The 27,139-nt window shown below is 43.6% G+C and overlaps 1 protein-coding gene across 2 annotated transcripts in view; it reads left to right on the forward strand.

Annotated features, from left to right (window-relative positions):
• The first annotated feature begins 9,483 nt into the window (after positions 1 to 9,483).
• Positions 9,484 to 27,139, forward strand: part of CDC23 (cell division cycle 23) — a 31,932-nt gene continuing 14,276 nt past the window's right edge. The window contains exons 1-9 of one of the 2 annotated variants that reach the window (XM_003266434.4): positions 9,484 to 9,685; positions 9,774 to 9,846; positions 16,511 to 16,648; positions 21,657 to 21,699; positions 22,376 to 22,481; positions 22,586 to 22,718; positions 25,363 to 25,540; positions 25,622 to 25,719; positions 25,868 to 25,949. In XM_003266434.4, coding sequence (XP_003266482.2) covers positions 9,525 to 9,685; positions 9,774 to 9,846; positions 16,511 to 16,648; positions 21,657 to 21,699; positions 22,376 to 22,481; positions 22,586 to 22,718; positions 25,363 to 25,540; positions 25,622 to 25,719; positions 25,868 to 25,949 — 1,012 coding nt within the window. In that variant the 5' untranslated portion in view covers positions 9,484 to 9,524. The remainder of the gene's footprint in view (positions 9,686 to 9,773; positions 9,847 to 16,510; positions 16,649 to 21,656; positions 21,700 to 22,375; positions 22,482 to 22,585; positions 22,719 to 25,362; positions 25,541 to 25,621; positions 25,720 to 25,867; positions 25,950 to 27,139) is intronic. The other variant, XM_030828661.1, reaches the window with a different exon arrangement.

Raw genomic sequence — 27,139 nt, forward strand, 5'->3', positions numbered from 1 at the left:
CGTTTTCTAGTCAAGCCCATGAAGAGCGGGGAGGGAGGGAATGGTTCCATCTGTCGGACAAAGCTGGGATCACAGGAGAAAAAGTCAATTGAGTTTTTTCCAGGAAGGACTTTAGGTGAGGATCAGCCTTGACCAGACTACAGCCCCCAAGGAACGCTGGAGAACATTCAGTGGGGCAGCACGTGACTGGATAAAGTTGTTCGCGAAGTTGTCATGTGTGACAAACTTGGCAGTGGTATTTAGAAGATTGAAGTGCTTGCTTTCTTATTCTTTTTTTTTTTTTTTTTTTTGAGACGGAGTCTCGCTCTGTCACCAGGCTAGAGTGCTGTGGTGCGATCTCGGCTCACTGCAACCTCCAACTCCCTGGTTCAAGGGATTCTTCTGCCTCAGCCTCCAGAGTAGCTGGGATTATAGGCATGCGCCACTACGCCCAGCTAATTTCTGTATTTTTAGTAGAGATGGGGTTTCACCATGTTGGCCAGGATGGTCTCGATCTCCTGATCTCATGATCCACCCGCCTCGGCCTCCCAAAGTGCTGGGATTACAGGCATGAGCCACCGTGCCCAGCCCCTTCTTATTCTTTATTATTTTGAGATAGAGTCTCAATCAGTCATCCAGGCTGGTGTGCAGTGGTGCAATTTCAGCTCACTGCAGCCTTGACCTCTTGGGCTCAAGAGATTCTCCCACCTCAGCCTTTTGAGTAGCTAGGATTATAGGAGCATGCCACCACACCTGGCTAACTTTTGTATTTTTTTGTAGAGATGGGGTTTTGCCATGTTGTCCAGGCTGGTCATGAACTCTTGAGTTCAAGCAGTCCACCCACATTGGCCTCCCAAGGTAGGAGTCATGGTGCCTGGCCAACAGTGACTTCTTAATTCTTCATTACATCACTGCCTTTTGATGTATTTATTGTTTTTTATTACAATCTTTTTAATTTAAAAAATTTTTAATCTATTTATTTAGAGACTGGGTTATGAGACTGGCCAATCTTTGTGTTTTTGGTAGAGACAGGGTTTTGCCATGTTGCCCAGGCTGGTCTTAAACTCCTGGGCTCAAGTGATCCACTTGCCTAGGCATCCCAAAGTGCTAGGATTACAGGCATGAGCCATCGTGCCCAGCCTGTATTTATTATTAATAAACCAAAAACAAGGAAGTCACTCTCTCCCTTCTAACTTTTTTTTTTTTTTTTGAGACAGAGTCTCACCGTGTTGCCCAGGCTGGAGTGCAATGGCATGATCTCGGCTCACAGCAACCTCTGCCCCCGGGTTCAAGTGATTCTTCTGCCTCGGCCTCCCGAGTAGCTGGGATTACAGGCACCCACCACCATGCCCGGCTAATTTTTTGTATCTTTAGTAGAGACAGACTTTCACCATGTTGGCCAGGCTGGTCTCAAACTCCTGACCTCATGATCTGCCTGCCTCAGCCTCCCAAAGTGCTGGGATTACAGGTGTGAGCCACCGCGCCCAGCCCTCTCCCTTCTAACTTTCATGGAGGCAATCTGAGCTCTAGTCTTCACTTGGAGCTTATCAGAGGTAGAAGGAATCCTGGAAGTCACCTTGCTTAGCTCTGTCATTTTACAAGGGGAAAACTAAGGCCCAGTGAGGAGAGGAGTGGGAGATTTTTGCAGGTGTATTTAGATCGTGACAGGTTTCAGCTCTCGTGGATTCCAATCCTGGGCTGCTTCTAGGTGGTTTACTTACCTCTAAATGGGTGGGTGACCTATAAACCATGCTGTTTCCTTAGAGAAATAGTACCTACTAAGTGTACATATCTCCAATTGTCATAGCAACTTTATAAAATAGGTACTGAATTCTTTTTTTTTTTGTGAGACAAGGTCTCACTCTGTCGCCCAGGCTGGAGTGCAGTGGTGTGATCTTGGCTCACTGCAGCCTCTTGACTTCCCAGTCTCAAGAAATCCTCCCACCTCAGCCTCCTGAGTAGCTGGGACTACAGGAGTGCACCACCATGCCCAGCAAACTTTTGAATTTTTTATAGAGATGGGGTGTCATCATGTTGCCCAAGCTGGTCTCAAACTCCTGGACTCAAGCGATCCTCCTGGCTTGGCTTCCCAAAGTGCTGGGATTACAGGCGTGAGACACCACACCTGCCTGAATTATTGCTCTTTGAAAAAGAACATAATGTCTATGGCCATACCACCCTGAATGCACCCAATCTTGTCTGAAAAAGGGCATAATGCCTACTTCACAGGATTTAACAGTATAACATTTGAAAATGATTTGTAAATAGCAAAATACATAAATAAGAACTTTTTTTAACATTATGAAAACACAGTGGAAGAATATGGGCTGCAGTTGAACAGAACTTGAGGTCACCTCAGTTAAGTTGCCTGAGTCTGTTTTCTACTCTCTAAAATAGGGACAATGATAACCTGCCTTGCAGGCTTGTCAAGAGGATTGGTGCTCAGATACATAAAGTCCTAGCACGGAGTTAGTGTTCAAGAATAGCTTACATGTATCCAGTGCTTACTATGTGTTAAAAATTGTTCAAAATACATTACATGGATTATCTCATTCAATTCTCACCCCACCTGAATAACAGGAATTATTGTTATGGTCCTCATTTTATCAGTGAATAACCTGAACATATTAGGTTGATGCAAAAGTAGTCGTGGTTTTTGCCATTAAATGTGATGGCAGGCCGGGCGCAGTAGCTCACGCCTATAATCCCAACATTTTGGGAGGCCAAGGCAGGCAGATCACCTGAGGTCAGGAGTTCGAGACCAGCCTGGCCAACATGGCAAAACCCCATCTCTACTAAAAGTACAAAAATTAGCTGGGTGTGGTGGTGGGCACCTGTAATCCCAGCTACTCAGGAGACAGAGGCAGGAGAAGCTTGAACCCGGGAGGCGGAGGTTGCAGTGAGCAGAGATCACACCACTGTACTCCAGCCTGGGCAACAAGAGTGAGACTCTGTCTCAAACGAAAAAAAAAAAAGTGATGGCAAAAACCGCAATTACTTTTGCACCAACCTAATACAATAAATGACTTTCCCAAGGTCACAAGCTGATAATGGTGGAGTTAGAGTTTGACTTTAGGTGGTGTGGCTCAGAGCCGCATTCTCTAGCTCTGCACTCTGTTCTTTCCCAATAAAGAACTCTTACTTGTTGGGAGTAGGCCCCCCAAAATCTGGCCATAAACTGTCCCCAAAACTGGCCATAAACAAAATCTCTGCAGCACTGTAACATGTTCATAATGGCCCTAACGCCCACGCTGGAAGGTTGTGGGTTTACTGGAATGAGGGCAAGGAACCCCTGGCCCGCCCAGGGCAGAAAACTGCTTCAAAGGCATTCTTAAGCCACAAACAATAGCATGAGCGATCTGTGCCTTAAGGACATGCTCCTACTGCAGTTAACTAGCCCAACCTATTCCTTTAATTTGGCCCATCCCTTCATTTCCCATAAGGGATACTTTTAGTTAATTTAATGTCTATAGAAACAATCCTAATGACTGGTTTGCTGTTAATAAATACATGGGTAAATCTCTGTTCAGGGCCTTCAGCTCTGAAGGCTGCGAGACCCCTGATTTCCCACTTCACACCTCTAGATTTCTGTGTGTGTGTCTTTGATTCCTCTAGCACCACTGGGTTAGGGTCTCCCCAGCCGAGCTGGTCTCGGCATTACTAATATCACCATTGTATCTCTACAAAGAGAGAAGAAAGGCGAAAAGATAACTAACGTAGGCTTGGAAATGAAAAACCTTTGAATTAGGCAGAGATTGGTGGTGCTGGAGGGTGAAGGAAGTAGAGTTCAAGGGTTTACAAAGGTGTTGAGGGGTCTCATTAAAGTTGGTAATTATGGCTTTCACTTTTTTTTTTTTTTTTTTGAGATAAAGTCTCACTCTATTGCCCAAGCTGGAGTGCAGTGGCGCAATCTCGGCTCACTGCAACCTCCGCCTCCCGGGTTCAAGCGATTCTCCTGCCTCAGCCGTCTGAGTAGCTGGGACTACAGGCACGTGCTGCCATGCCCAGCTGATTTCTTGTATTTTAGTAGAGACGGGGTTTCACCATGTTGGCCAGGATGGTCTTGATCTCTTGACCTTGTGATCCACCTGCCTCGACCTCCCAAAGTGCTGGGATTACAGGCATGAGCCACTGTGCCCGGCTGGCTTTCACTTTTTAAACATTTAATACTTAAGATAATTATTTAAATATTTTCCTCCTAAAAAAAGGACAGTTTAAATCTTGAGGGAATGAGTCTGTGATGCAGTTCCTAATGATTAGACAAGCATGAAACAGTTTATTACTCAGCTGAACACGGGAGGTCTCTGTGGTAATTTTGACTTGATTTTCGTGGTTTTTTTTTTTTTTTTTGAGACTGAGTTTCGCTCCGTTGCCCAGGCTGGAGTGCAGTGGCACGATTCGGGTCACCGCAAGCTCCGCCTCCCCGGTTCATGCCATTCTCCGGCCTCAGCCTCCCCAGTAGCTGGGACTACAGACGCCTGCCACCACACCCGGCTAATTTTTCTGTATTTTTAGTAGAGACGGGGTTTCACCATGTTAGCCAGGATGGTCTCGATCTCCCGACCTCATGATCCGCCCGCCTTGGCCTCCCAAAGTGCTGGGATTACAGGCATGAGCCACCGTGCCCGGCCTGACTTGATTTTCTAAGTCACATACATATTAAAAATTTATTATTAGTGGCAGGTGTGGTGGCTCACACCAACATGGTGAAAACCTGTCTCTATTAAAAAAATACAAAAACTAGCTGGGTATGATGGCTTGCGCCTGTAATCCCAGCTACTCAGGAGGCTGAAGCAGGAGAATCGCTTGAACCGGGGAGGCAGAGGTTGCAGTGAGCCGAAATTGTGCCATTGCACTCCAGCATGGGCAACAAGAGTGAAACTCCATCTCGAAACAAAAAAATTATTAGTAGCATTATTGACTAGTACTCCAGTATATCAATGTATCACTGCTTATCCTAAGATTTACCCATTAAAAGATATTTGGGGGCTGGGCCCAGTGGCTCACATCTGTAATCCCAGCACTTTGGGAGGCCGAGGCAGGTGGATCACTTGAGGTCAGGAGTTCAAGACCAGCCTGACCAACATGGTGAAACCCCTGTCTCTACTAAAAATACCAAATTAGCCAGGCATAGTGGCACATGCCTGTAATCCCAGCTACTCGGGAGGCTGAAGCAGGAGAATCACTTGAACCTGGGAGGTGGAGGTTGCAGTGAGCCGAGATTGCACCATTGCACTCCAGCCTGGGCAACAAGAGCAAAACTCCGTCTCAAAAAAAAAATAAAAAATTTAAGTTGTTTACAATTACTGGTGATTATGAATAAAGCTACTATAAATATTTGCCAAAAAAAATTACCTGCAATGGAGAATGGTTAAAGACCCCAAGCATAAGAAACCCTGATGTTGAAATACTACATAAGGAGGAGCTTACAAATGAGAATCCTGTAAATTTTCCTTAAAGTACTCTTCGACATATCTGTGAGTTGCATTTATCTAATCAAAAATCTTATTTAGCAGGGCAAGAAATCTTAGGGGACTATAGAAAACAATGGTACCAACAGAAAATATTGTCAGGGGCTGGAGGGAGGGGAGAATGGAAAGTGACTGGTAACAGATATGGTGTTTCTTTCTCAGGTGATGAAAATGTTCTGGAATAGGATAGTGGTTGATAATTGCGTAATTATGTTAATATACTAAAAACCATTGAATTGTATATATCAAAAAGGTGAACTTGGCCAGCCCAGTGGCTCACATTTGTAATCCCAGCTACTCTAGAGGCTGAAGCAGAAGGATCACTTGAGGCTAGATGTTCCAGACCAGCCTAGGCAACATAGTGAGACCCTCATCTCTTAAAGTAAAGAAAATTAGCCAGGCTTGTTTGTACCTGCCTGTAATCCCAACTACTTGAGATGCTGAGGCAGGAGGATCTCATGAGTCTAGAGTGACAGAGTGCTAGTTCTAGTCAGTTGAGTATTATATGCTTTAAATATTATGGTTTTTTGTTTTGTTTTATTTTGAGACAGAGTCTTTCTCTGTCCCCCAGGCTGGAATGCAGTGGCACGATCTCAGCTCACTGCAAGCTCTGTTTCCTGGGCTCAAGCAATTCTGCCTCAGCCTCCTCAGTAGCTGGGATTACAGGCACACCACCATGCCCAGCTAATTTTTGTATTTTTGGTAGAGATGGGGTTTCTCCACGTTGGCCAGGCAGGTCTCGAACTCCTGACCTCAGGTGATCTGCCTGCCTCAGGCTCCCAAAGTGCTGGGATTACAGGCATGAGCCACTGTGCCCGGCCAATTTATGGTACATTCATGTAATGGATTATCATGCAGTTATTAAGTATCACGATTTAGAAGAATATTAACTTAAGAAAATACTTACAGTGAATTATCAAATGACAAATGTGGGCAGCACTGCAGTATGAAGCTATGTACACAGATGGATGGAGAAACACAGAAACCAGTGATTTCCTTTGGGTGGGAGTTAGTGTTCTACATATTTTTCTTTTTTAAAAAAATTAATTAATTAATTGATTATTTTTGAGACAGAGTTTCACTCTTGTTGTCCAGGCTGGAGTGCAGTGGCACGATCTTGGCTTACTGTAACCTCTACCTCCTGGGTTCAAGCGATTCTCCTGCCTCAGCCTCCGGAGTAGCTGGGACTACAGGTGCATAATACCACACCCAGCTAATTTTTGTAGTTTTAGTAGAGATGGGGTTTCACCACGTTGGTCAGGCTGGTCTCCATCTCCTGACCTCAGGTGATCCACCCATCTCGGCCTTGTTGGTATTACAGGCGTGAGCCACTGCGCCTGGCCCATAGTTTTCTTTTCTTTTTTTTTTTTGAGACCGAGTCTCACTCTGTTGCCCAGGCTGGAGTGCAGTGGCGCGATCTTGGCTCACTGCAAGCTCTGCCTCCCGGCTTCACACCGTTCTCCTGCCTCAGCCTCCCGGGTATCTAGAACTACAGGCACCCGCCACCAAGCCCGGCTAATTTTTTTTTTTTTTTTTTTTGAGACGGAGTCTCGCTCTGTCGCCCAGGCTGGAGTGCAGTGGCGCGATCTCGGCTCACTGCAAGCTCCGCCTCCCGGGTTCACACCATTCTCCTGCCTCAGCCTCCCGAATAGCTGGGACTACAGGCGCCCGCCACCACACCCAGCTAATTTTTTGTATTTTTAGTAGAGACGGGGTTTCACCATGGTCTTGATCTCCTGACCTCGTGATCCACCCGCCTCGGCCTCCCAAAGTGCTGGGATTACAGGCGTGAGCCACCGTGCCCACCGCCCATATTTTTCTTTATAGTTAATGTATTCTTCAAGTTTTCGCCATTGACATTACTTTTTTTTTTTTTTTTTTTTTTGATATAGGGTCTCTGCATCCAGGCTGGAGTGCAGTGGTGCAATCATAGCTCACTGCAACCTCAAACTCCTGGACTCAAGTGATCCTCCCACCTCAGCCTCCTGAGTAGCTGGGACGACAGGCATGCACCACCATGCCTGGATATATTTTTTTTTAATTTTTAATTTTTGTAGTAGTAGTGATAGAGAGGTCTTGGTGCGTTGCCCAGGCTGGTCTTCAACAGCTAGGCTCAAATGATCCTCCCGCCTCAGCCTCCCAAAGCACTGGGAATATAGGCCCGCAAATTGATTTTTTTAAAGGGTAAAATGGGCTGGGCATAGTGGCTTATGCCTGTAATCCCAGCACTTTGGGAGGGCAAGGCGGGAGGATCATTTAAGCCCAGGAGTTTGAGACCAGCCCGGGCAACATAGGGAGATTCTGTCCCTACGAAAATTACCAAAAAAATTAGCTGGGTGTCGTGACACACACCTGTGGTCCCAGCTACTTGGGAGGCTGAGGCGGCAGGATCACTGGAGCCAGGAGTTTGAGGATGCAGTGAGCCTTGATCGGGCCGCGGCCACTCCAGCCTGGATAACAGAGCGAGACCTTCTTTCTTTTTTTTTTTTTTGAGACGGAGTCTTGCTCTGTCGCCCAGGCTGGAGTGCAGTGGCGCGATCTCTGCTCACTGCAAGCTCCGCCTCCCAGGTTCACGCCATTTCTCCTGTCTCAGCTTCCCGAGTAGCTGGGACTACAGGCGCCTGCCACCACGCCCGGCTAATTTTTTTTTTTTTGTATTTTTAGTAGAGTCGAGAGTTTCACCGTGTTAGCCAGGATGGTCTCGATCTTCTGACCTCGTGATCCGCCCGCCTCGGCCTCGCAAAGTGCTGGGATTACCGGCGTGAGCCACCGCCCTCGGCCAAGACCCTTTCTTAAAATAAATAAAATAATAAAATAACAATTTAAAAATAGATAACTTCTATATAACACCCAGGGAACGACAAAAATGGTTTCAAAAAAATTCCCGAGGGTTGGGAAGATAGTATATTACTATGAAAGGATAAAAACCAAAAAACACCGAAAATGTTCATGTAATGTTTAAGAACATTGGGCTTTGGAGTAAAATCTGGTTTATAGTCTAGACTGTCTCCTTGGAAGAGTGATAGAACTTCTCTGAGCTTCCGTTTTTTCTTTTCTTTTTTTTTTTTTTTTGACAGTCTTGCTCTGTCGCCCAGGCTGGAGTGCAATGGCACGATCTCGGCTCACTGCAACCTCTGCCTCCCAGGTTCAAGCGATTCTCCTGCCTCAGCCTGCCGAGTAGCTGGGACTACAGACGCGTGCCACCACGCCCGGCTAATTTTTGTGTATTTTTAGTAGAGACGGGGTTTCACCGTGTTGGCCAGGATGGTCTCGATCTCCTGACCTCGTGATCCGCCCGCCTCGGCCTCCCACAGTGTTGGATTACAGGCTTGAGCCACCGCGCCTGGCCGAGCTTCCGTTTTTCTTTCTATAAAATAGGGATGATACGAATATCATAGTGCTGTTTTCAGGATTAAACCAGATTGTAGTTGTAAAAGGGCAGAACCTGTTGTAGGATAAGCCCTCAATAAATGTGAAATGTTAACAATTATTGTTATAAATGTTATAGAAAAATGCTCTCACCCCCACCTCCCCGGGCTACCCGGGGTAAAAAAGGGTAGACAAACAGGAAAAATCCTCCACATGGGGCGATACATCTTCCTATTTTAAGGAAGAATCCAGAGGCTACCATGCATCTTTCCTAGCATACACATCACTTTGTCATTATCTAGTACAGAGTCGGCCCTGAAACTACACCCTTTCTATTTTTCATCCAATCACATCACCCCTAAAGTGAAAGGCACTCTCCTTTCTCCACCCTTTCTTGTCCCTACTCCCACCCCTAGCTTCCCAGTTTACTTTTCCCAGTCACTCATTCCCTTCTTCCCCGCCCCGCCCAGAGGTCGTGGCTTCTCCCTCGCCCCGCCTATTTTCTAATTTTCCCGCCTCAGTAGCTCTTGGCCATTTGGGGATGTAGTTGTTTCTTTTCCCCTGCCTCTTCGTGACGTTTCAGAATAAGACCTATGATTGGTTTTTCCGGAGCAAGAGCCGGCCAATGACAGGCAGATATTTTTGGTGCAGATGGGCAGCCAGTATTATCGCCGATGATTGGTTGGAGTGGCCTGAGTCGGGAAAATGGCTGCGAGTACCTCCGTAGTCCCGGTGGCTGTGACGGCGGCAGTGGCGCCTGTCCTGTCCGTAAACAGCGATTTCTCAGATTTGCGGGAAATTAAAAAGCAACTGCTGCTTATTGCGGGCCTTACCCGGGAGCGGGGCCTACTACACAGTAGCAAATGGTGAGATGTTGGAGTGGGAAGGGACGGGGCTTGGATCCTTGGCCTTGGGGGGCTTGCCGAGCTGATCTAGTTTGTGTGGGTGTTCCAGGTCGGCGGAGTTGGCTTTCTCTCTCCCAGCATTGCTTCTGGCCGAGCTGCAACAGCCTCCGCCTATTACAGAGGTAAGGACATGTTTACAGTGAGCACTCCCTATCAACCCAGGGGTGTGCCTCAAGAGCCACTGAGTGCCCTGTCACTGGAGGAGAGCAAACTGCCTAGCAGGAATGTTTGTAGAGGGAATTCAGGCATTCAAAGAGCTGAGTGTTTTAAATGGTTTTATGCATTTAGTTTCCTTGAGCTTTGAAAGACTTGGTGGTGCTCTTATTTAAAGCTGGAGAGAATTAGTAAACAATTACTGCTTATGATTTCAGCCTTTTAGGGCTAATAGCCAAACCTAGACATAAGAGTTCCTCATAATAGTAAATATTATTATAAGGAATTATTATAAGGATATCTCCTAATAAATACCCAAAAGGATGAGAAGAATCAAAAGTTTTGGTCTGGCGCGGTGGCTCACGCCTGTAATCCCAACACTTTAGGAGGCCGAGGTGGGCGGATCAGGAGGTTAAGAGTTCGAGACCAGCTTGGCCAACACGGTGAAACCCCGTCTCTAGTAAAAATGCAAAATTAGCCGGAGATGGTGGCACGCGCCTGTAATCCCAGTTACTCGGGAGGCTGAGGCAGGAGAATCGCTTAAACCCGGGAGGCGAAGGTTGCAGTGAGCTGAGATCGCGCCATTGCACTCCAGCCCAAGGGCAGAGCGAGACACTATCTCAAAATAAATAAATAAATAAATAAATAAATGAAGTTTTTACAACACTTACACTGTTGTCTGATCAGCATAGCAAATAATGTTTAAGTTTAGGTGCTGGGTTGAGACGATTCTGGGTTCAAGTGACCTTTGGCAACTTAACCTTCTGAGCCAGTTTCCTCATCTGTGCAGTGACGATAGTAATAGTAACTACTCAATGGGGATATTGAGAGAAGTCAATGAGATAATGATATAAACCGCTTGGAAGTGTGCCTGGTGCTTAAATCTATATTTCGGTCAAGTTCTTTATTAGTAGCACCAATGTGGGCAAATGATTTCTAAGTGACAGCCTTCTCATCTATAGGTAATGTTAATAACTGCTAGGTTTTCAAGAAGATTAAATAAAGCAATAAGGGTAAAGCATACGGTGTACTCTTAGGTAAATTTTTTGAGTCAATGCAGTTTATATCTGTCTCATTAGCTTTTACTCTTGTGCCCACTTTCATAATGCCTAGGCCCATCGTTGGTCCTGAATAGGATAAATAATTGATTTTGTTGTTTAAATTTTAGATTCAGGGGTTACCTGTGCAGATTTGCTACATGGATATATTGTGTGATTCTGAGGTTGGGCTTCAGTTGACCCCATCACCCAAATAGTGAACATAATACCTGATAGTTTTTTTTTTTTTTTTTTTTGAGACGGAGTCTCGCTGTCCCGCAGGCTGGAGTGCAGTGGCTCAATCTCGGGCTCACTGCAGGCTCCGCCCCCCCGGGGTTCACGCCATTCTCCTGCCTCAGCCTCCTGCGTAGCTGGGACTACAGGTGCCTGCCACCTCGCCCGGCTAATTTTTTGTATTTTTAGTAGAGACGGGGTTTCACCGTGTTAGCCAGGATGGTCTCGATCTCCTGACCTCGTGATCCACCCGCCTGGGCCTCCCAAAGTGCTGGGATTACAGGCGTGAGCCACCGCACCCGGCCAATACCTGATAGTTTTATTTTATTTTACTTTTTTTTTTTTTGAGACGGAGTCTTGCTTTTGTTGCCCAGGCTGGAGTGCAATGGCATGATCTTGGCTCACTGCAACCTCTGCCTCCCGGGTTCAAGCAATTCTCCTGCCTCAACCTCCCGAGTAGCTGGGATTACAGGCACCCGTCACCACGCCCGGCTAACTTTTTGTATTTTTAGTAGGGACAGGGTTTCACCATGTTTACCAGGCTGGTCTGGAGCTCCTGACTTCAGGTGATGCACCTGCCTTGGCCTCTCAAAGTGCAGGGATTACAGGCGTGAGCCACTGCACCTGGCCAGATAGTTTTCACCCTTTGCTTTCCTCCTTCCCTACTTTTAGAGTCCCCAGTGTCTGTTGTTCCCATCTTTAAGTCTGCGTGTACCCAGTGATCAGCTTCCACTTGTAAGTGAGAACATGCTGTATTTGGGTTTCTATTTCTATGTTAATTCACTTTGGATAATGGCCTCTAGCTGCATCCATGTTACTGCAAAGGACATGATTTTGTTCTTTTTTATGACTGTGTCATATTCCATGATGTATATGTACCACATTTTCTTCAGTGCACCATTGATAGGCACCTAGATTGATTCCATGTCTTTGCCATTGTGAATACTGCTGTGGTAAACATGCGAGTGCAGGTGTTTTTTTGGTAAATAATTTATTTTCCTTTGGGTATATACCCAGTAATGGGATTGCTGGGTCAAATGGTAATTCTATTTTTAGTTCTTTGAAAAATCTATGAACTCTGTTAGTTCAGAGGCTGAACTAACTTACAGTTCCACCAACAGTGTATAAGTGTTCCCTAAATAGGATAAATAACTATTGAATGAGTAAATAAAGCATATTTATTGAGAAGTAGAGCCTCAGTAAATATCACCCTCTCCTGAGGGTTCATATTATATACCGGGATTTTACAGACATTGCAGAAACCTGACCATTATTGAATTATTGTAAAGTATTAGCTATTGGTTTGTTGAATAGCTTTCAGTTTGCTGTGAGAATGATTGATTCAGCAGCCGCTTTACCAATTTGTTGTGTACTTAGTGTTTTCAGGTCTTCTTTAGGGACTATCTCTAAAAAACCCCAGAGTAATGTTTTGATCTAAAGTATAAACTAGAGTAAACCTTAAAACTGTGACTTATTTGTTTTATTTTGTTTATTTATTTTTTTGAGATGGAATGTTGCTCTGTCACCCAGGCTGGAATGCAGTAGTTTGATCTTGGCTCACTGCAGCCTCTGCCTTCCAGGTTCAAGGGATTCTCCTTCCTCAGCCTCCTGAGTAGCTGGGACTACAGGCGTGCGCCACCACACCCAGCTAATTTTTTGTATTTTTAGTAGAGATGGGGTTTCACCATGTTGGCCAGGCTGGTTTGAGCTCCTGACCTCAGTTGATCCACCCACCGAGGCATCCCAGGGTGCTGGGGTTACAGGTGTGAGCCACCGTGCCTGGCCAAAACTGTGAATTTTCTTTTTTTTTTTTTTTTGAGACGGAGTCTTGCACTGTCACCCAGGCTGGAGTGCAGTGGCTCAATCTCGGCTCACTGCAACCTCCACCTCCCAGGTTCAAGCAATTCTCCTGTCCCAGCCTCCTGAGTAGCTGGGATTACAGGTGCATGCCACAATACCTGGCTAATTTTTTTTGTATTTTTAGTAGAGAGGAGGTTTCACCATGTTGGCTAGGCTGGTCGCGAACTCCTGACCTCAAGTGATCCACCCCTCTCAGCCCCCCAAAATGCTGTGCTGGGATTACAGGCATGATTCACTGCTCTCAGCCATAACTGTGATATTTAAAGTTATTAAAATTCAAGATTATTATGCGTGCTCAATCTACATAGTAGATGTTTGTTGTAGCTTACTCTCAATTTTTTTTTTTTTTTTTTTTTTTTTGAGAGGGAGTTTTGCTGTATTACCCAGGCTGGAGTGCAATGGTGCGATATTGGCTCACTGCAACCTCTGGCTCCCAGGTTTAAGCGATTCTCCTACCTCAGCCTCCCCAAAAGCTGAGATTACCGAATGTGCCACCACACCCGGCTAATTTTTGTATTTTTAATAGAGACGAGGTTTCACCATGTTGGCCAGGCTGGCCTCACACTGCTGACCTTAGGTGATCCACCCACCTCGGCCTCCCAAAGTGCTAGGATTACAGGTGTGAGCCACCACACCCGGCTTGCTTACTCTTAGTGTTTTATAAACATTACCAAAGAAGCATGTCATATAAGGCTTTAAACTTGTTATCCTTTGTCTTGGACTCGAAGCTTTTCTTTTCTTTTCTTTTGAGTCTAACTTTGTTGCCCAGGCTGGAGTGCAATGGCATGATCTCCATTTACTGCAACCTCTGCCTCCCAGGTTCAAGTGATTCTCCTGCCTCAGCCTCCCAAGTAGCTGGGATTGCAGGTGCTCACCACCACGCCTGGCTAATTTTTTATATTTTTAATACAGATGGGATTTCACCATGTTGGCTAGGCTGGTCTTCAACTCTTGACCTCAGGTGATCCACCTGTCTTAGCCTCCCAAAGTGCTGGGATTACAGGCATGAGCCACCATACCCGGCCCTGAAGCTTAGCTTTTCTGAATATAAAATGTGAGTAAGACCAATTGTGGCTTCTTGGTTTAAAAACTCAACCTGGCTGAGCACGGTGGCCCATGCCTGTAATCCCAGGACTTTGGGAGGATTGCTTGAGGCCAGGAGTTCCGAACCAGCCTGAGCAACATAGTGAAACCATGTCTGTACTAGAAATACATGGTGGTGTGGTGGCACGCACCTGTGGTCCCAGTGACTTCAGAGGCTGAGGTGGGAGGAGGATTGCTTGAGCCCAGGAGGGTGAGGTTGGAGTGAGCTGAGATTGCGCCACTACACTGCAGCCCAGAAGACAGAGTGAGATCCTGTCTCAAAACGAAACAAAATAAAACTCAGCCAAATGCTAAATGCCTCTAAATTACATGTAATTTTCAGTAGAACATTCCAGATTCTTCCCATAAGCAAGAATGAAACAAAAAAATTTAAGATTATATAATCCAAATAGTAAAACTTTCTGAATTATAAGGATATATAGACTGTTACGAATATATTTTATGCTGGGCTTGTAGTATGCATGTATACATAGTCTTGTATAATCTGAATGCTTTTCATTATAATCCATTTTGTTTTCCTGATGATGCCTTTCTTGATTTTTTTGTCCCACTCAACAATAACGAGTATTTCTTACTCAAAAAGGCATAATGCAGGTGAAAAAGTTGGGGGCAAAGAAATAAACAAGTGGTGAGTGGATATGAGAAAGGCCTCCAGAATCCTAAATTAAATGGTCGTATTTAGGACATGTTGATCCGATGAAGAAAGCACTGAAATATGTTTTGGTTCCAGTTTTGTGCTGGTGATATTTGGGGCAAGAAAGATGAGGAAAATAAAGTTATTCAAATTTTAAGTAACTCATCCTTAGAATTTGGAGGATTGGGGCGGGCGTGGTGGCTCATGCCTGTAATCCCAGCACTCTGCCGTGAGTTCAAGGCGGGTGGATCGCTTGAAGTCAGGAGTTCAAGACCAGCCTGGTGAAACTCCGTCTCTACTAAAATACAAAAATTAGCTGGGCATGGTTGCGGGCGCCTATAATCCCAGCTGCTAGGGAGTCTGAGGCAGGAGAATTGCTTGAACCTAGAAGGTGGAGGTTACAGTCAGCCAAGATCGCACCATTGCATTCCATCCTAGGCGACAGAGCGAGACTCTGTCTCAAAAAAACAGAATTTGGGGGGTTGAATTTTTGTTTTTTGTTTTTTTTTTTGAGACAGAGTCTTGCTATGTCACCAGGTTGAAGTGATGTGGCGCGATCTTGGCTCACTGCAACAAGGCTCACTGCTTCAGCCTCCCGAGTAGCTGGGACCCCAGGCACGAAGCACCACGCCCAACTATTTTTTTGTATTTTTAGTAGAGACAGGGTCTCGCCACATTGCCCAGGCCGGTCCTGAACTCCTGAGTTCAAGCCATCCTCTTGCCCTGGTCTCCTACAGTGCTGGGATTACAGGTGTGAGTCACTGTGCTCAGCCAAGGATTGTGTTTTTAACTTAAATGTGACATTATCTAATTTTTTTTACATAGAGAATTACAGCTGTGTTCTGTGCCTTCAGCAATACTAAATTATGACAAAACTTTATTGAAGTACAAAACATATAAGTAATTGCACGTACATTGCATTTATGTAGGAATTTAAAAGACAGGAGAAGGAATAGAATGCCAGTATTAATGCTGGATATTTTATGTGACTCACATTTTCCTCAAGTCAAATCTGTAAGGTCAGTATTATTGGCTTCATTTTACAGATGAAGAAATGGATGCTAAGAGAAGCTAAGTAACCTCCCTACCAATGTCCTGAAACCAGGAAATCAAAAAGTCAGAATTTGAATCTAGATCCTTAACATCAAAGCCTATTCAACTTTCTACTACATTTGTAGAAACAATACACATTTATGAGTGTGTTTGTTTAATTTTTTAAAGTTTTCTTTTTTCTCCATCTTTTTATTTTGAAAAAATTAGAAAGAAAAGCTTGGCCAGGTGCGGTCGCTCATACCTGTAATTCCAGCACTTTGGGAGGCTGAGGCAGGCAGATCACTTGAGGCCCTGAGTTTGAGACCAGCCTGGCCAACATGGCGAAACCCCATCACTACTAAAAATACAAAAATTAGCTGGAAGTGGTGGCACACACCTGTTATCCCAGCTACTCTGGCAGCTGAGGCACAATAATCGCTTGAACCTGGGAGGCAGAGGTTGCAGTGAGCTGAGATTGTGCCACTGCACTCCAGCCTGGGTGACAGAGTGAGGCTCTGTCTCAAAAAAAAAAAAGAGTTCTGTGGGCTTACTTGGTAATAAAATAAATATATAAAATTATATATATATATATGCATCTACCTATTCTAGGTTTTTAGGAGGAAGAAAACAATCATTTTTCTCTTACATCTTGAAATTAACCAATATACTTTTTAGATTTGAACTTTTATTGTCCTATTCCCAACCACTTACATAAGCTTGTTTCTTTTTTAGGAAGATGCCCAGGATATGGATGCCTATACCCTGGCCAAGGCCTACTTTGACGTTAAAGAGTATGATCGGGCAGCACATTTCCTGCATGGCTGCAATAGCAAGAAAGCCTATTTTCTGTATATGTATTCCAGATATCTGGTGAGGGCCATTTTAAAATGTCATTCTGCCTTTAGTGAAACATCCATATTTAGAACCAATGGAAAAGTTAAATCTTTTAAATAGCTTAGCAATGGGCCACTGAATGAATGTACTTTATACATAGCAATAATAAAAAAAAAGATATCATAAATAAAGTTAAAAATGATGGTATAAGGCCGGGCGCGGTGGCTCACGCTTGTAATCCCAGCACTTTGGAGGCCGAGGCGGGCGGATCACGAGGTCAGGAGATCGAGACCACAGTGAAACCCGTCTCTACTAAAAAAAATACAAAAAATAGCCGGCGTGGTGGTGGGCGCCTGTAGTCCAGCTACTCGGAGAGGCTGAGGCAGGAGAATGGCGTGAACCCGGGAGGCGGAGCTTGCAGTGAGCCGAGATTGCGCCACTGCACTCCAGCCTGGGCGATAGAGCAAGACTCCGTCTCAAAAAAAAAAAAAAAAAAAAAAAAAAAAAAAAAAAAAATGATGGTATAGAAGAAAATATTCTTAGGAATGACTAACAGGATAAGTAACAACCTGATTATTTACTTTAGGTTATATAAGGTTCTTCATGCCTGTGAATTAATATTATTGTGTAAGAATTAAGTTAAAAAGCCTGGGCTGACTTTTAAATTTATAAATTCATGTATCATTTTTATAGTATATTTATTGTTTTTCTTTCATGACTATTAAAAAGTATGACTGTAAAGGACAATGTGAGTAAACCAACTTAATACTGTATTGAATAATAATTTAAGTACAATTTATTATTTTACTTTGAAACATTATGAATTTACTTTCCTACTTTTTCTTAGCTGTTATCTATATAAATTGATTTAAAAAAAATTTCATATGCTCCTCATTTCCTAGTACAGGCTGAGTATCCCTTATTTGAAATGCTTGGGACCAAAAGTGTTTCAGATTCCAGATTTTTTTCAGATTTTGGTATATTTGCATTATACTTACTGGTTGAAATAAAAAATGCTCCAGTGAGTGTCATTGGTGCTTTGAGTGTCATTGGTGCTGAAAAAGTTTTGGGTTTTGGAGCAATGCAGATTTCAGATTTTCTGATTTAGGTTGATCAACTATTAGCATAGCTTGTATTTGTCAAGCATGGTAAATTCTTGCAGTTATGGACTATATTTAAGTCATCTTTGTTTTTGTTTTTTTTTTTCCAATTTACCACTTTAACATTTTTAAAATGTACAGTTCATTGGTATTAAATGCGTTCATAATGTGCAACCATCACCACCACCCATCACTAGAACATTTTTTGTCTTGTAAAACTAAAATTCTATACCCATTAAACAATAACTCTCGGCTGGGCGCGGTGGCTCACGCTTGTAATCCCAGCACTTTGGGAGGCCGAGGCGGGCGGATCACGAGGTCAGGAGATCGAGACCATGGTGAAACCCCGTCTCTACTAAAAATACAAAAAATTAGCCGGGCGTGGTGGCGGGCGCCTATAGTCCCAGCTACTCGGAGAGGCTGAGGCAGGAGAATGGCGTGAACCTAGGAGGCGGAGCTTGCAGTGAGCCGAGATTGCGCCACTGCACTCCAGCCTGGGCAACAGAGCGAGACTCCGTCTCAAAAAAAAAAAAAAAAAAAAAAACAATAACTCTCCATTTTTCCCTTCCCCCAAGGTGGACCCCTTGGCAACCACTATTCTATTTTTTGTTTCTATGATCTGGACTACTCTAAGTACCTTACATAAATGGAATCATGCGGTATTAGTCTCTTTGTGACTGGCTTATTTCACTTACCATAATGCTGTCAAGTTTCATCCATGTTGTAGCATATATAAGAATTTCCTTTTTTAAGGTTTAATAATATTCCATTGTATTTATATACCACAGTTTGCATATCTCCATGAGTTTAAGAAAGATATTTTGAAATTATGGGATTTAAAAAGTTAATCTTTCAAATACAATCTATACCTGTGTAGAAGGACTAATTTGGATGAGTTATGGTAGAATAGAACCAGCATATGCTGAAGTTTGGGATAAAATAAAGTTCCTTAAGGCAAATATATAAAATATAAAAGGAAGCCTGGGCGGCATGGTGAAACCCCGTCTCTACAAAAAATACAATAATTAGCCAGATGTGGTGGTGCGTGCCTGTGGCCCCAGCTACTTGGGAGGCTGAGATAGGAGGATCGCTTGAGCCCAGGAGGTGGAGGTTACAGTGAGCCAAGATTGTACCACTGTACTCCAGCCTGGGCAACAGAGCAAGACTCTCTCGCCAAAAAAAAAAAAAAAAAAAAGTCTGAATGTTTACTTTGCTTTTTAACCTTTTATTTGAAAATAATTCCAAATTGACAAGTTGCGAGAAAAGAATAGTACAAAGAATACTCATGTACTTTTTTTTTTTTGAAACGGAGTCTCGCTCTGTCACCCAGGCTGGAGTGCAGTGGCGCGATCTCAACTCACTGCAACCTCTGCCTCCCGGGTTCAAGCGTTTCTCTTACCTCAGCCTCCCAAGTAGCTGGGACTACAGGCGCATGCCAGCACGTCCAGTTAATTTTTGTAATTTTAGTAGAGACGGGGTTTCACCATATTGGTCAGGCTGGTCTCGAACTCCTGACCTCAGGTGATCCACCTGCCTTGGCCTCCCAAAGTGCTGGGATTACAGGCGTGAGCCACTGTGCCCAGCACTTATGTACTCTTTATACAGATTTGCCTATTGTGAACATTAATCCTATTTGCTTTATCATTTCTCTCTACTTTATCTCTACACAATGTATGCATACACATGGAATTGTTTTACTCTGAACCATTTGAGAATAAGTTGCAGATATCATCGTTCTTTACCCCTAAATGCTTCAATGTGTTCTCTTTAGGATAAGGGCATTTTCTTAAATAACCACAACATAGTTATCAACTTTAGTAAATTTGACACCATATTGTTAAATATGGTATTTGATACCATATTTAATCTATTATTGAATTCCAATTTTTTTTTAAATTTGAGATGGAGTCTGGCTCTGTCGCCCAGGCTGGAGTGCAGTGGCGTGATATCAGCTCACCGCAACCTCCGCCTCCCGGGTTCAAGCGATTCTCTAGCCTCAGCCTCCTGGGTAGCTGGGATTACAGGTGCTCGCCACCATGCCCGGCTAATTTTTGTATTTTTTAATAGGGATGGGGTTTCGCCAAGTTGTCCAGGCTGCTGTGGAACTCCTGACCTCAGGTGATCCTCGTGCCTCGGCCTCCCAAAGTGCTAGGATTACAGGCCTGAGCCACTGCACTTGGCTGAATTCCAGTCTTGTCAGTTGACCCAGCAGTGTCTTCTATAGCGTTTCCCCCTCAGTACAATCTAGAATCAGTTGTCATGTCTCTTTAATCTCCACTAATCTGGAACAGCCTTATTTGTCTTTTATGACATTGACTTTGTAAAAAATTTATAAATCTTCCCTCCCTGTTTCTTTTTCTTTCTTTCTTTCTTTCTTTTTTTTTATTAATAGAGTATTTTTTAGAGCAGTTTTAGGTTCACAGCAAAACTGAGCAGAAAGTACAGGAGTTCCCATGTACCTCCTTCTCCGTCTCACAGAGCTTCTCTCACCATCAGTATCCTGCACCAGTGTGATATATTTGTTGTAATCAATGAACCAGTATTGACACATATCAACAAAAGTCCACAGTTTACATTCGGGTTCACCCTGTGTTGTACATTCTGTGGGTTTGACTTCTTTTCCCTTTCCATTTCCCCTTCCTTACCTTTCCCTCTCTCCTCCTTTTTTCACATATTCTTGGTATGTGAATCTTTCCCTTTTGTTAATAGAACATTCTTCATTTTGGATATGTCTGATATTTTTTCACAGGGCATTGCATCTAGTGTTACACAATGCCTATAAGCCCCTCACTGCTAACGTTAATTTTGATCATTTGATGAAGATGTTATCCATTTTCTCCACTGTGTAGTTACTGTTATTTCCCTTGCAACTCATCAACAATCTGTGGGGATAACACTTTAAGACCATGCAGATATCTTGCTCCTCATACAAATTTTTCTCTAAATTTAATATTCATTGTTAATTTTTATCTGAAGCAATCTTTAATGTTTCAAAATGATGATTTTCTACTCTAGCATTCTGTCTACATTTACTACTCAACGCTTGGCATTCTACTTAAAGAGCCTTCCCTTCCTTTCCCCATTTATTTATCTATTTAGTATCAGTATGGACTCATGGATTCTTATATTTTTAATTGTGCATAATTCATTACTTATTTTGGTGCTCAGTTAACTCCAGATTTGGCCAGGGAGCCCCTGAAGAGTTATTTGAAATTAGTGACCATCTGGGCACAGTGGCTCACGCCTGTAATCCCAACACTTTGGGAGGCCAAGGTGGGCAAATCACTTGAGGTCCGGAGTTCGAGACCAGCCTGACCAGCATGATGAAACCCCGTCACTACTAAAAATGCAAAAATTAGCCAGGCATGGTGGCGGGTGCCTGTAATCCTAGCTACTCGGGGGGCTGAGGCTGGAGAATCACTTGAACCTGGGAGGCAGAGATTGCAGTGAGCTGAGACCATGCTACTGCACTCCAGCCTGGGCAACAAAGCAAAGTGAGACTGTCTCAATAAATAAATAGGGCCGGGTGCGGTGGCTCACGCCTGTAATCCCAGCGCTTTGGGAGGCCGAGGCGGGCGGATCACGAGGTCAGGAGATCAAGACCATCCTGGCTAACACGGTGAAACCCCGTCTCTACTAAAAAATACAAAAAATTAGCTGGGCGTGGTGGTGGGCGCCTGTAGTCCCAGCTACTTGGGTGGCTGAGGCAGGAGAATGGCGTGAACCTGGGAGGTGGAGCTTGCAGTGAGCCAAGATTGCGCCACTGCACTCCAGCCTGGGCGACAGAGCGAGACTCCATCTCAAACAATAAATAAATAAATAGTGACCAAAAGTCGATGCCATTTTTGTTGAACTTGGCCCTTTAGGTAGGATCAGGATGCTAGTTTTAGAATATGTTTTAGAATAAACTGAAAAAAGACCTATTTGTTGATTTTCTCTTACAGTCTGGAGAAAAAAAGAAGGACGATGAAACAGTTGATAGCTTAGGTACGAATTTTTTTCTTTTACCTTTTGACCTAAAAAGCAGGGTTGCAAACTTAAATGCCTCCAAGAGCCAGGCAGGTAATATGAATGGTCTGAGGATAACCATTACAAATTGGAAAGCACCTGGCTTATCTCGGCTACCTTGTACCCAGCTACAGCTGAGGGCTGTCTTGGAGGAATCTGGGGTTGGTATTGTGAGGGCTTTCTTCTCTTGGCCCTTCCCTGTTCCCTGCAACCTGAAGCTAGAAATTTAGAGTTTTAGTTGAGGTTTTTGATTTTTAAACATTCATAACGAATTCAAATTAAAAAAAAAAAAACTGTGTGGGTCTAACAGAGTATGACTATAAACCCATTAGTAGTTGCAATTTCTGGAATACAGTAAATGGGTTGTGTAAGATATCATTGGTACCTTGTGTTTGCTAGAGGTTTCAGGTGTAACTTCCGTTGATGCTAAAGAGAATATCTATGCATATGAAAATGAGCTGGGTACAGTGGCTCACACCTGTTAATTCCAGCACTTTGGGAGTCTGAGGTGGGAGGATCACTTGAGCCCAGGAGTTTGAGACCAGCCTAGGGAACATAGCGAGACCCTGTCTCTAGAAAAATAAATAAATAAATAAAATAAGAAAATGAAAACCAGCATCCTAACCTTAGAACAGAGACTCTGTTTCTTTCCTAGGCCCCCTGGAAAAAGGACAAGTGAAAAATGAGGCTCTTAGAGAATTGAGAGTGGAGCTCAGCAAAAAACACCAAGCTCGAGAACTTGATGGATTTGGACTTTATCTGTAAGTGTTACAGTAATTTGGAACTTTCTGTAACATATTCTCCTGAGTCGAAAGGAGCTATTAAATAGCATTAACTTCTGTGATTGTTTCTTTTTTTTCCCCAGGTATGGTGTTGTGCTTCGAAAACTGGACTTGGTTAAAGAGGCCATTGATGTGTTTGTGGAAGCTACTCATGTTTTGCCCTTGCATTGGGGAGCCTGGTTAGAACTCTGTAACCTGATCACAGACAAAGAGATGGTAAATTGTGATGAGCTATGTGAAAAACCCTCTGCTTCAAGTATAATTATTTTGTGATTTTTTGTAATTCTATAGTAATATACGGGTGGGGAAAGTTTTGGCAGGCCTTTGGTTATAGTTCTCCCTTTGCTGTGCCTCTGGTGTCTTTCACTGTTTTGGAATTAAGTCTTTGTTTGAAAGACTAATGACTAGCTCTTTTTTCAGTAGTTGCTGTTGGATTTGTATCCAGTTATATTAGAATATTTTTTTCATATTCATGTTTTCACATTTCAGTTCTATTGTGACTTGTTTTTGTTTTTGTTTGAGACAGAGTCTTGCTCTTTCATCTAGGCTGGAGTGCAGTGGTACGATCTCGGCTTGCTGCAACCTCTGCCTCCCAGGTTCAAGCAATTCTTCTGCCTCAGCCTCCCAAGTAGCTGGGACTACAGGCACGCACAACCATTCCCAGCTAATTTTTGTATTTTTAGTAGAGGTGGGGTTTCACCATATCGTCCAGGCTGGCTTCGAACTCCTGACCTCAGGCGATCCTCCTGCCTCAAGCTCCCAAAGTGCTGGGATTACAGGCATGAGCCACCACACCCAGCCTTCTGTTACTTATTTTATAGACTGAATATTATTATAGTTTCTCCCCTAATCCCAAAGATGGTATAGGAAAGGTTTCTCTGCTATCAAGAATTGTATTAAAACATTATGGCCGGGTATGGTGGCTCACGCCTGTAATCCTAGCACTTTGGGAAGCCAAGGTGGGTGGATCACCTGAGGTCAGGAGTTCAAGACCAGCCTGGTCGACATGGCGAAACCATGTCTCTACTGAAAATATAAAAATTAGCCAGGTGTGGTGGTGGATGCCTGTAATCCCAGCTACTCGGGAGGCTGAGGCAAGAGAATCACTTGAACTTGAGGGGCAGAGGTTGCAGTGAGCCCTGATGGCGCTACTGCACTCCAGCCTGGGCAAAAGAGCGAAACTCTGTCTCAAACAAACAAACAAACAAACATAAAAAACATTGTTCAGGCCTCTTCTGAGCTGTCATGGATTCTGTAAAGATTCGGAAATTTGCTTATTAAAGAAATAATGTATATTACGTTGTTCTTAAACTCCAGTCATTTTATTAGCCACTAGTAGAGGACATTGTCTATAGTGTTTATTTTGCTGTTCTTCAGTAGTTAATGGAAGCAACAATACACTTCCTTTTTTTGGCCTTAAAGTCTTGTTGATTTCCCCCAGTAATGATTTATGTCACTAAATCTGTATCTGAAATCTTGGTTTACTTTTGTTCACTTATGTGTAACTGCCTACTAGACTTTCGTTGAAGGTTTGTTAAACAATCTCTGGATTCAAAATAGCAAAACCAAATTCCTTGTCTTGCCTACTAAATTATTTCTCCCAACTTGATAGACTCTTACTAGCATCGCTATTAACGACATCCAGTCTTGACACATTAGAGTCATACTTCTGTCTTCCTTTTCTCTTATCTCCCTTTATCTAGTCTGTCATGAGACATAACCATAGTTACTTTATTGTATACATCTCTTACTTTTTTTTTTTTTTTTGAGACGGAGTCTTGCTCTGTCGCCCAGGCTGGAGTGCAGTGGCGCAATCTCGGCTCACTGCAAGCTCTGCCTCCTGGGTTCAAGCTATTCTCCTGCCTCAGCCTCCCAAGTAGCTGGGACTAGAGGCACGCGCCGTCATGCCCGGCTAATTTTTGTATTTTTAGTAGAGACAGGGTTTCACCAAGTTGGCCAGGATGGTCTTGATCTCCTGACCTCGTGATCTGCCCGCCTCGGCCTCCCAAAGTGCTGGGATTACAGGCGTGAGCCACCGCGCCCTGTATACATCTCTTTCTCTTGGTTTCCTTTATCATCTCAGTCGTCATCTAAAATGTGGATTACTTATAAGTAATGGATACTTTCTATCTAGGGTTCCCATTTTTATACTTCCATTTCCAAGTCATGTGCATACCATTTCCAAACTATTTTTTTTCTTTTTTTTGTTTGTGGAGATGAGGTTTCACTCTCTTGTCAGGGCTGGTGTCAAACTCCTGGCCTCAAGGGATCCTCTCCCATAGCCTCCCAAAGTGCTGGGGTTGCAGGCTTGAGCCATTCCACCTGGCCTGTTTCCAAACTTATTCTTAAAGCTCCCATGTTATCACGTCATTCTCTTACTGAATATTTGTAGTGGTTCCCTATTGTATCCCATTATCTGTTTACCCTAGGATGCACTCTACCAGTTCAGTTTGATTTTTCCGCTACTTCCCAGTACATAGCCTCCCCGCAAACCAAGCTAGTTTCCTCGTCCTACTCACTCACAATCATCATGACTGTTTTGCCTCTCGTTATGCTATTACCTGTGTCCAGACTATTGTCTTCTTTCTCTTCCTCTCCCCTTTTGTATTCAAATCCTACCCATTCTCTAAGACTCACATCAAATCGTGTCTTTTCTTTGGAGCCTTTCCCAACTAGGCTATTCCTCCCTATTATGCTCGTAAGTCACATTCACTTAATTGGACTGCCCTGTTTTCATTACTAGGTGTTCTAATAAAATTTTAGCGATAAATTCCTTTAGATAATAAAGATAGTTCCTGGATGTTTGTTTGAGAGAGAGGTCAAGTTATATTAAGTGTGTCCCTCTCTCTCCTGCTGCCAGCTGAAGTTCCTGTCTTTGCCAGACACCTGGATGAAAGAGTTTTTTCTGGCTCATATATACACAGAGTTGCAGTTGATAGAGGAGGCCCTGCAAAAGTATCAGAATCTCATTGATGTGGGCTTCTCTAAGAGCTCATATATTGTTTCCCAAATTGCAGTTGCCTATCACAATATCAGAGGTGAGTGAATAAAGACAATGAAATACTATCAGACCCTGACAGGTGCATTGTGCTGTTTTCTGAACTATCTTCTTTCTGCAGATATTGACAAAGCTCTCTCCATTTTTAATGAGCTAAGGAAACAAGACCCTTACAGGATTGAAAATATGGACACATTCTCCAACCTTCTTTATGTCAGGGTGAGCTGCTTCCCTTGCTTGGATTTCATTAAGGTCTTTCATGCACTAATCTCCTGGGTTGGATTGTCACCCACTTGTATTAGCTACAGGAAAAATAATTTAGGGAGTTCTTTTTTCATGCTTATATTGTCTTTTTCTTTTATCCCAGAGCATGAAATCGGAGTTAAGTTATCTGGCTCATAACCTCTGTGAGATTGATAAATATCGTGTAGAAACGTGCTGTGTAATTGGTAAGAGTTAACTACATTTTTTCTTTTAAGATTTATATTTATTATAAGTAACACGTGAAAATAACCACAATTAGCTAGGGATGGTGGTGCGTGCCTTTAGTTTCCTCTACTCAGGAGACTGAGGTGGGAGGATCGCTTGAGAGCCCAGGATGTCAGGGCAGCAGTCAGCTGTGATCACGTCACTGCACTCCAGGGCTGGGCAACAGAGTGAGAGCCCATCTCTTAAACAAACAAACAAGCAAACAAAAACTCAATAATACAAAAGTACCAAAGGTAACAATTACATACCGTAGAATGTGAAAGCTCACTGTAATCCTACTCTGAAGATTGTTTGGTGAACATGATTCCAGAATATTTTTCTGTGCAGATATTAAAAATTTATGTGTAGGGACCGGGCGCGGTGGCTCGTGCCTGTAATCCCAGCACTTTGGGATGCCAGGGCAGGCAGATCACGAGGTCAGGTGTTCGAGACCAGCCTGGCCAATATGGTGGAATCCCATCTCTACTAAAAATCCAAAAATTAGCCGGGTGTGGTGGCACGCACCTGTAGTCCCAGCTGCTTGGGAAGTTGAGGCAGAAGAATCACATGAACCTGGGAGGTGGAGGTTGTAGCGAGCCAAGATCGTGCCACTACACTTCAGCCTGGGCGACAGAGTGAGACTCCATCTCAAAAAAAAAAAAGGATGTATTATATGTGTATGTCTATATTGTTTTGCTTGCCAAAACTGTGTCATTATACATAGTGCTATCTAACTTCCTTTTTTTAACTTAATAATATATCTTTGCCATCTTTTCATGTTAGTACATTTAAACTTGTATTATTTTTGATGACTAGCATTGTATAGATGTACTTTTTTTTTTTTTTGGAGACGGAGACTCGCTCTGTCGCCCAGGCTGGAGTACAGTGGTGCCACTGGCTCACTGCAAGCTCTGCCTCCCAGGTTTACACCATTCTCCTGCCTCAGCCTCCCGAGTAGCTGGGATTACAGAGGCCCGCCACCATGCCCGGCTAATTTTTTGTATTTTTAGTAGAGATGGGGTTTCACCGTGTTAGCCAGGATGGTCTCGATCTCCTGACCTTGTGATCCGCTGCCTTGGCCTCCCAGAGTGCTAGGATTACAGGCTTGAGCCACCGCGCCTGGCCAGTTATTTTATTTTATTTTTATTTTTATTTTTTTGAGACGGAATCT

Source organism: Nomascus leucogenys, chromosome 2 (genome assembly GCF_006542625.1).
Source record: "Nomascus leucogenys isolate Asia chromosome 2, Asia_NLE_v1, whole genome shotgun sequence".
In the NCBI taxonomy this organism is placed as follows: domain Eukaryota; kingdom Metazoa; phylum Chordata; class Mammalia; order Primates; family Hylobatidae; genus Nomascus; species Nomascus leucogenys.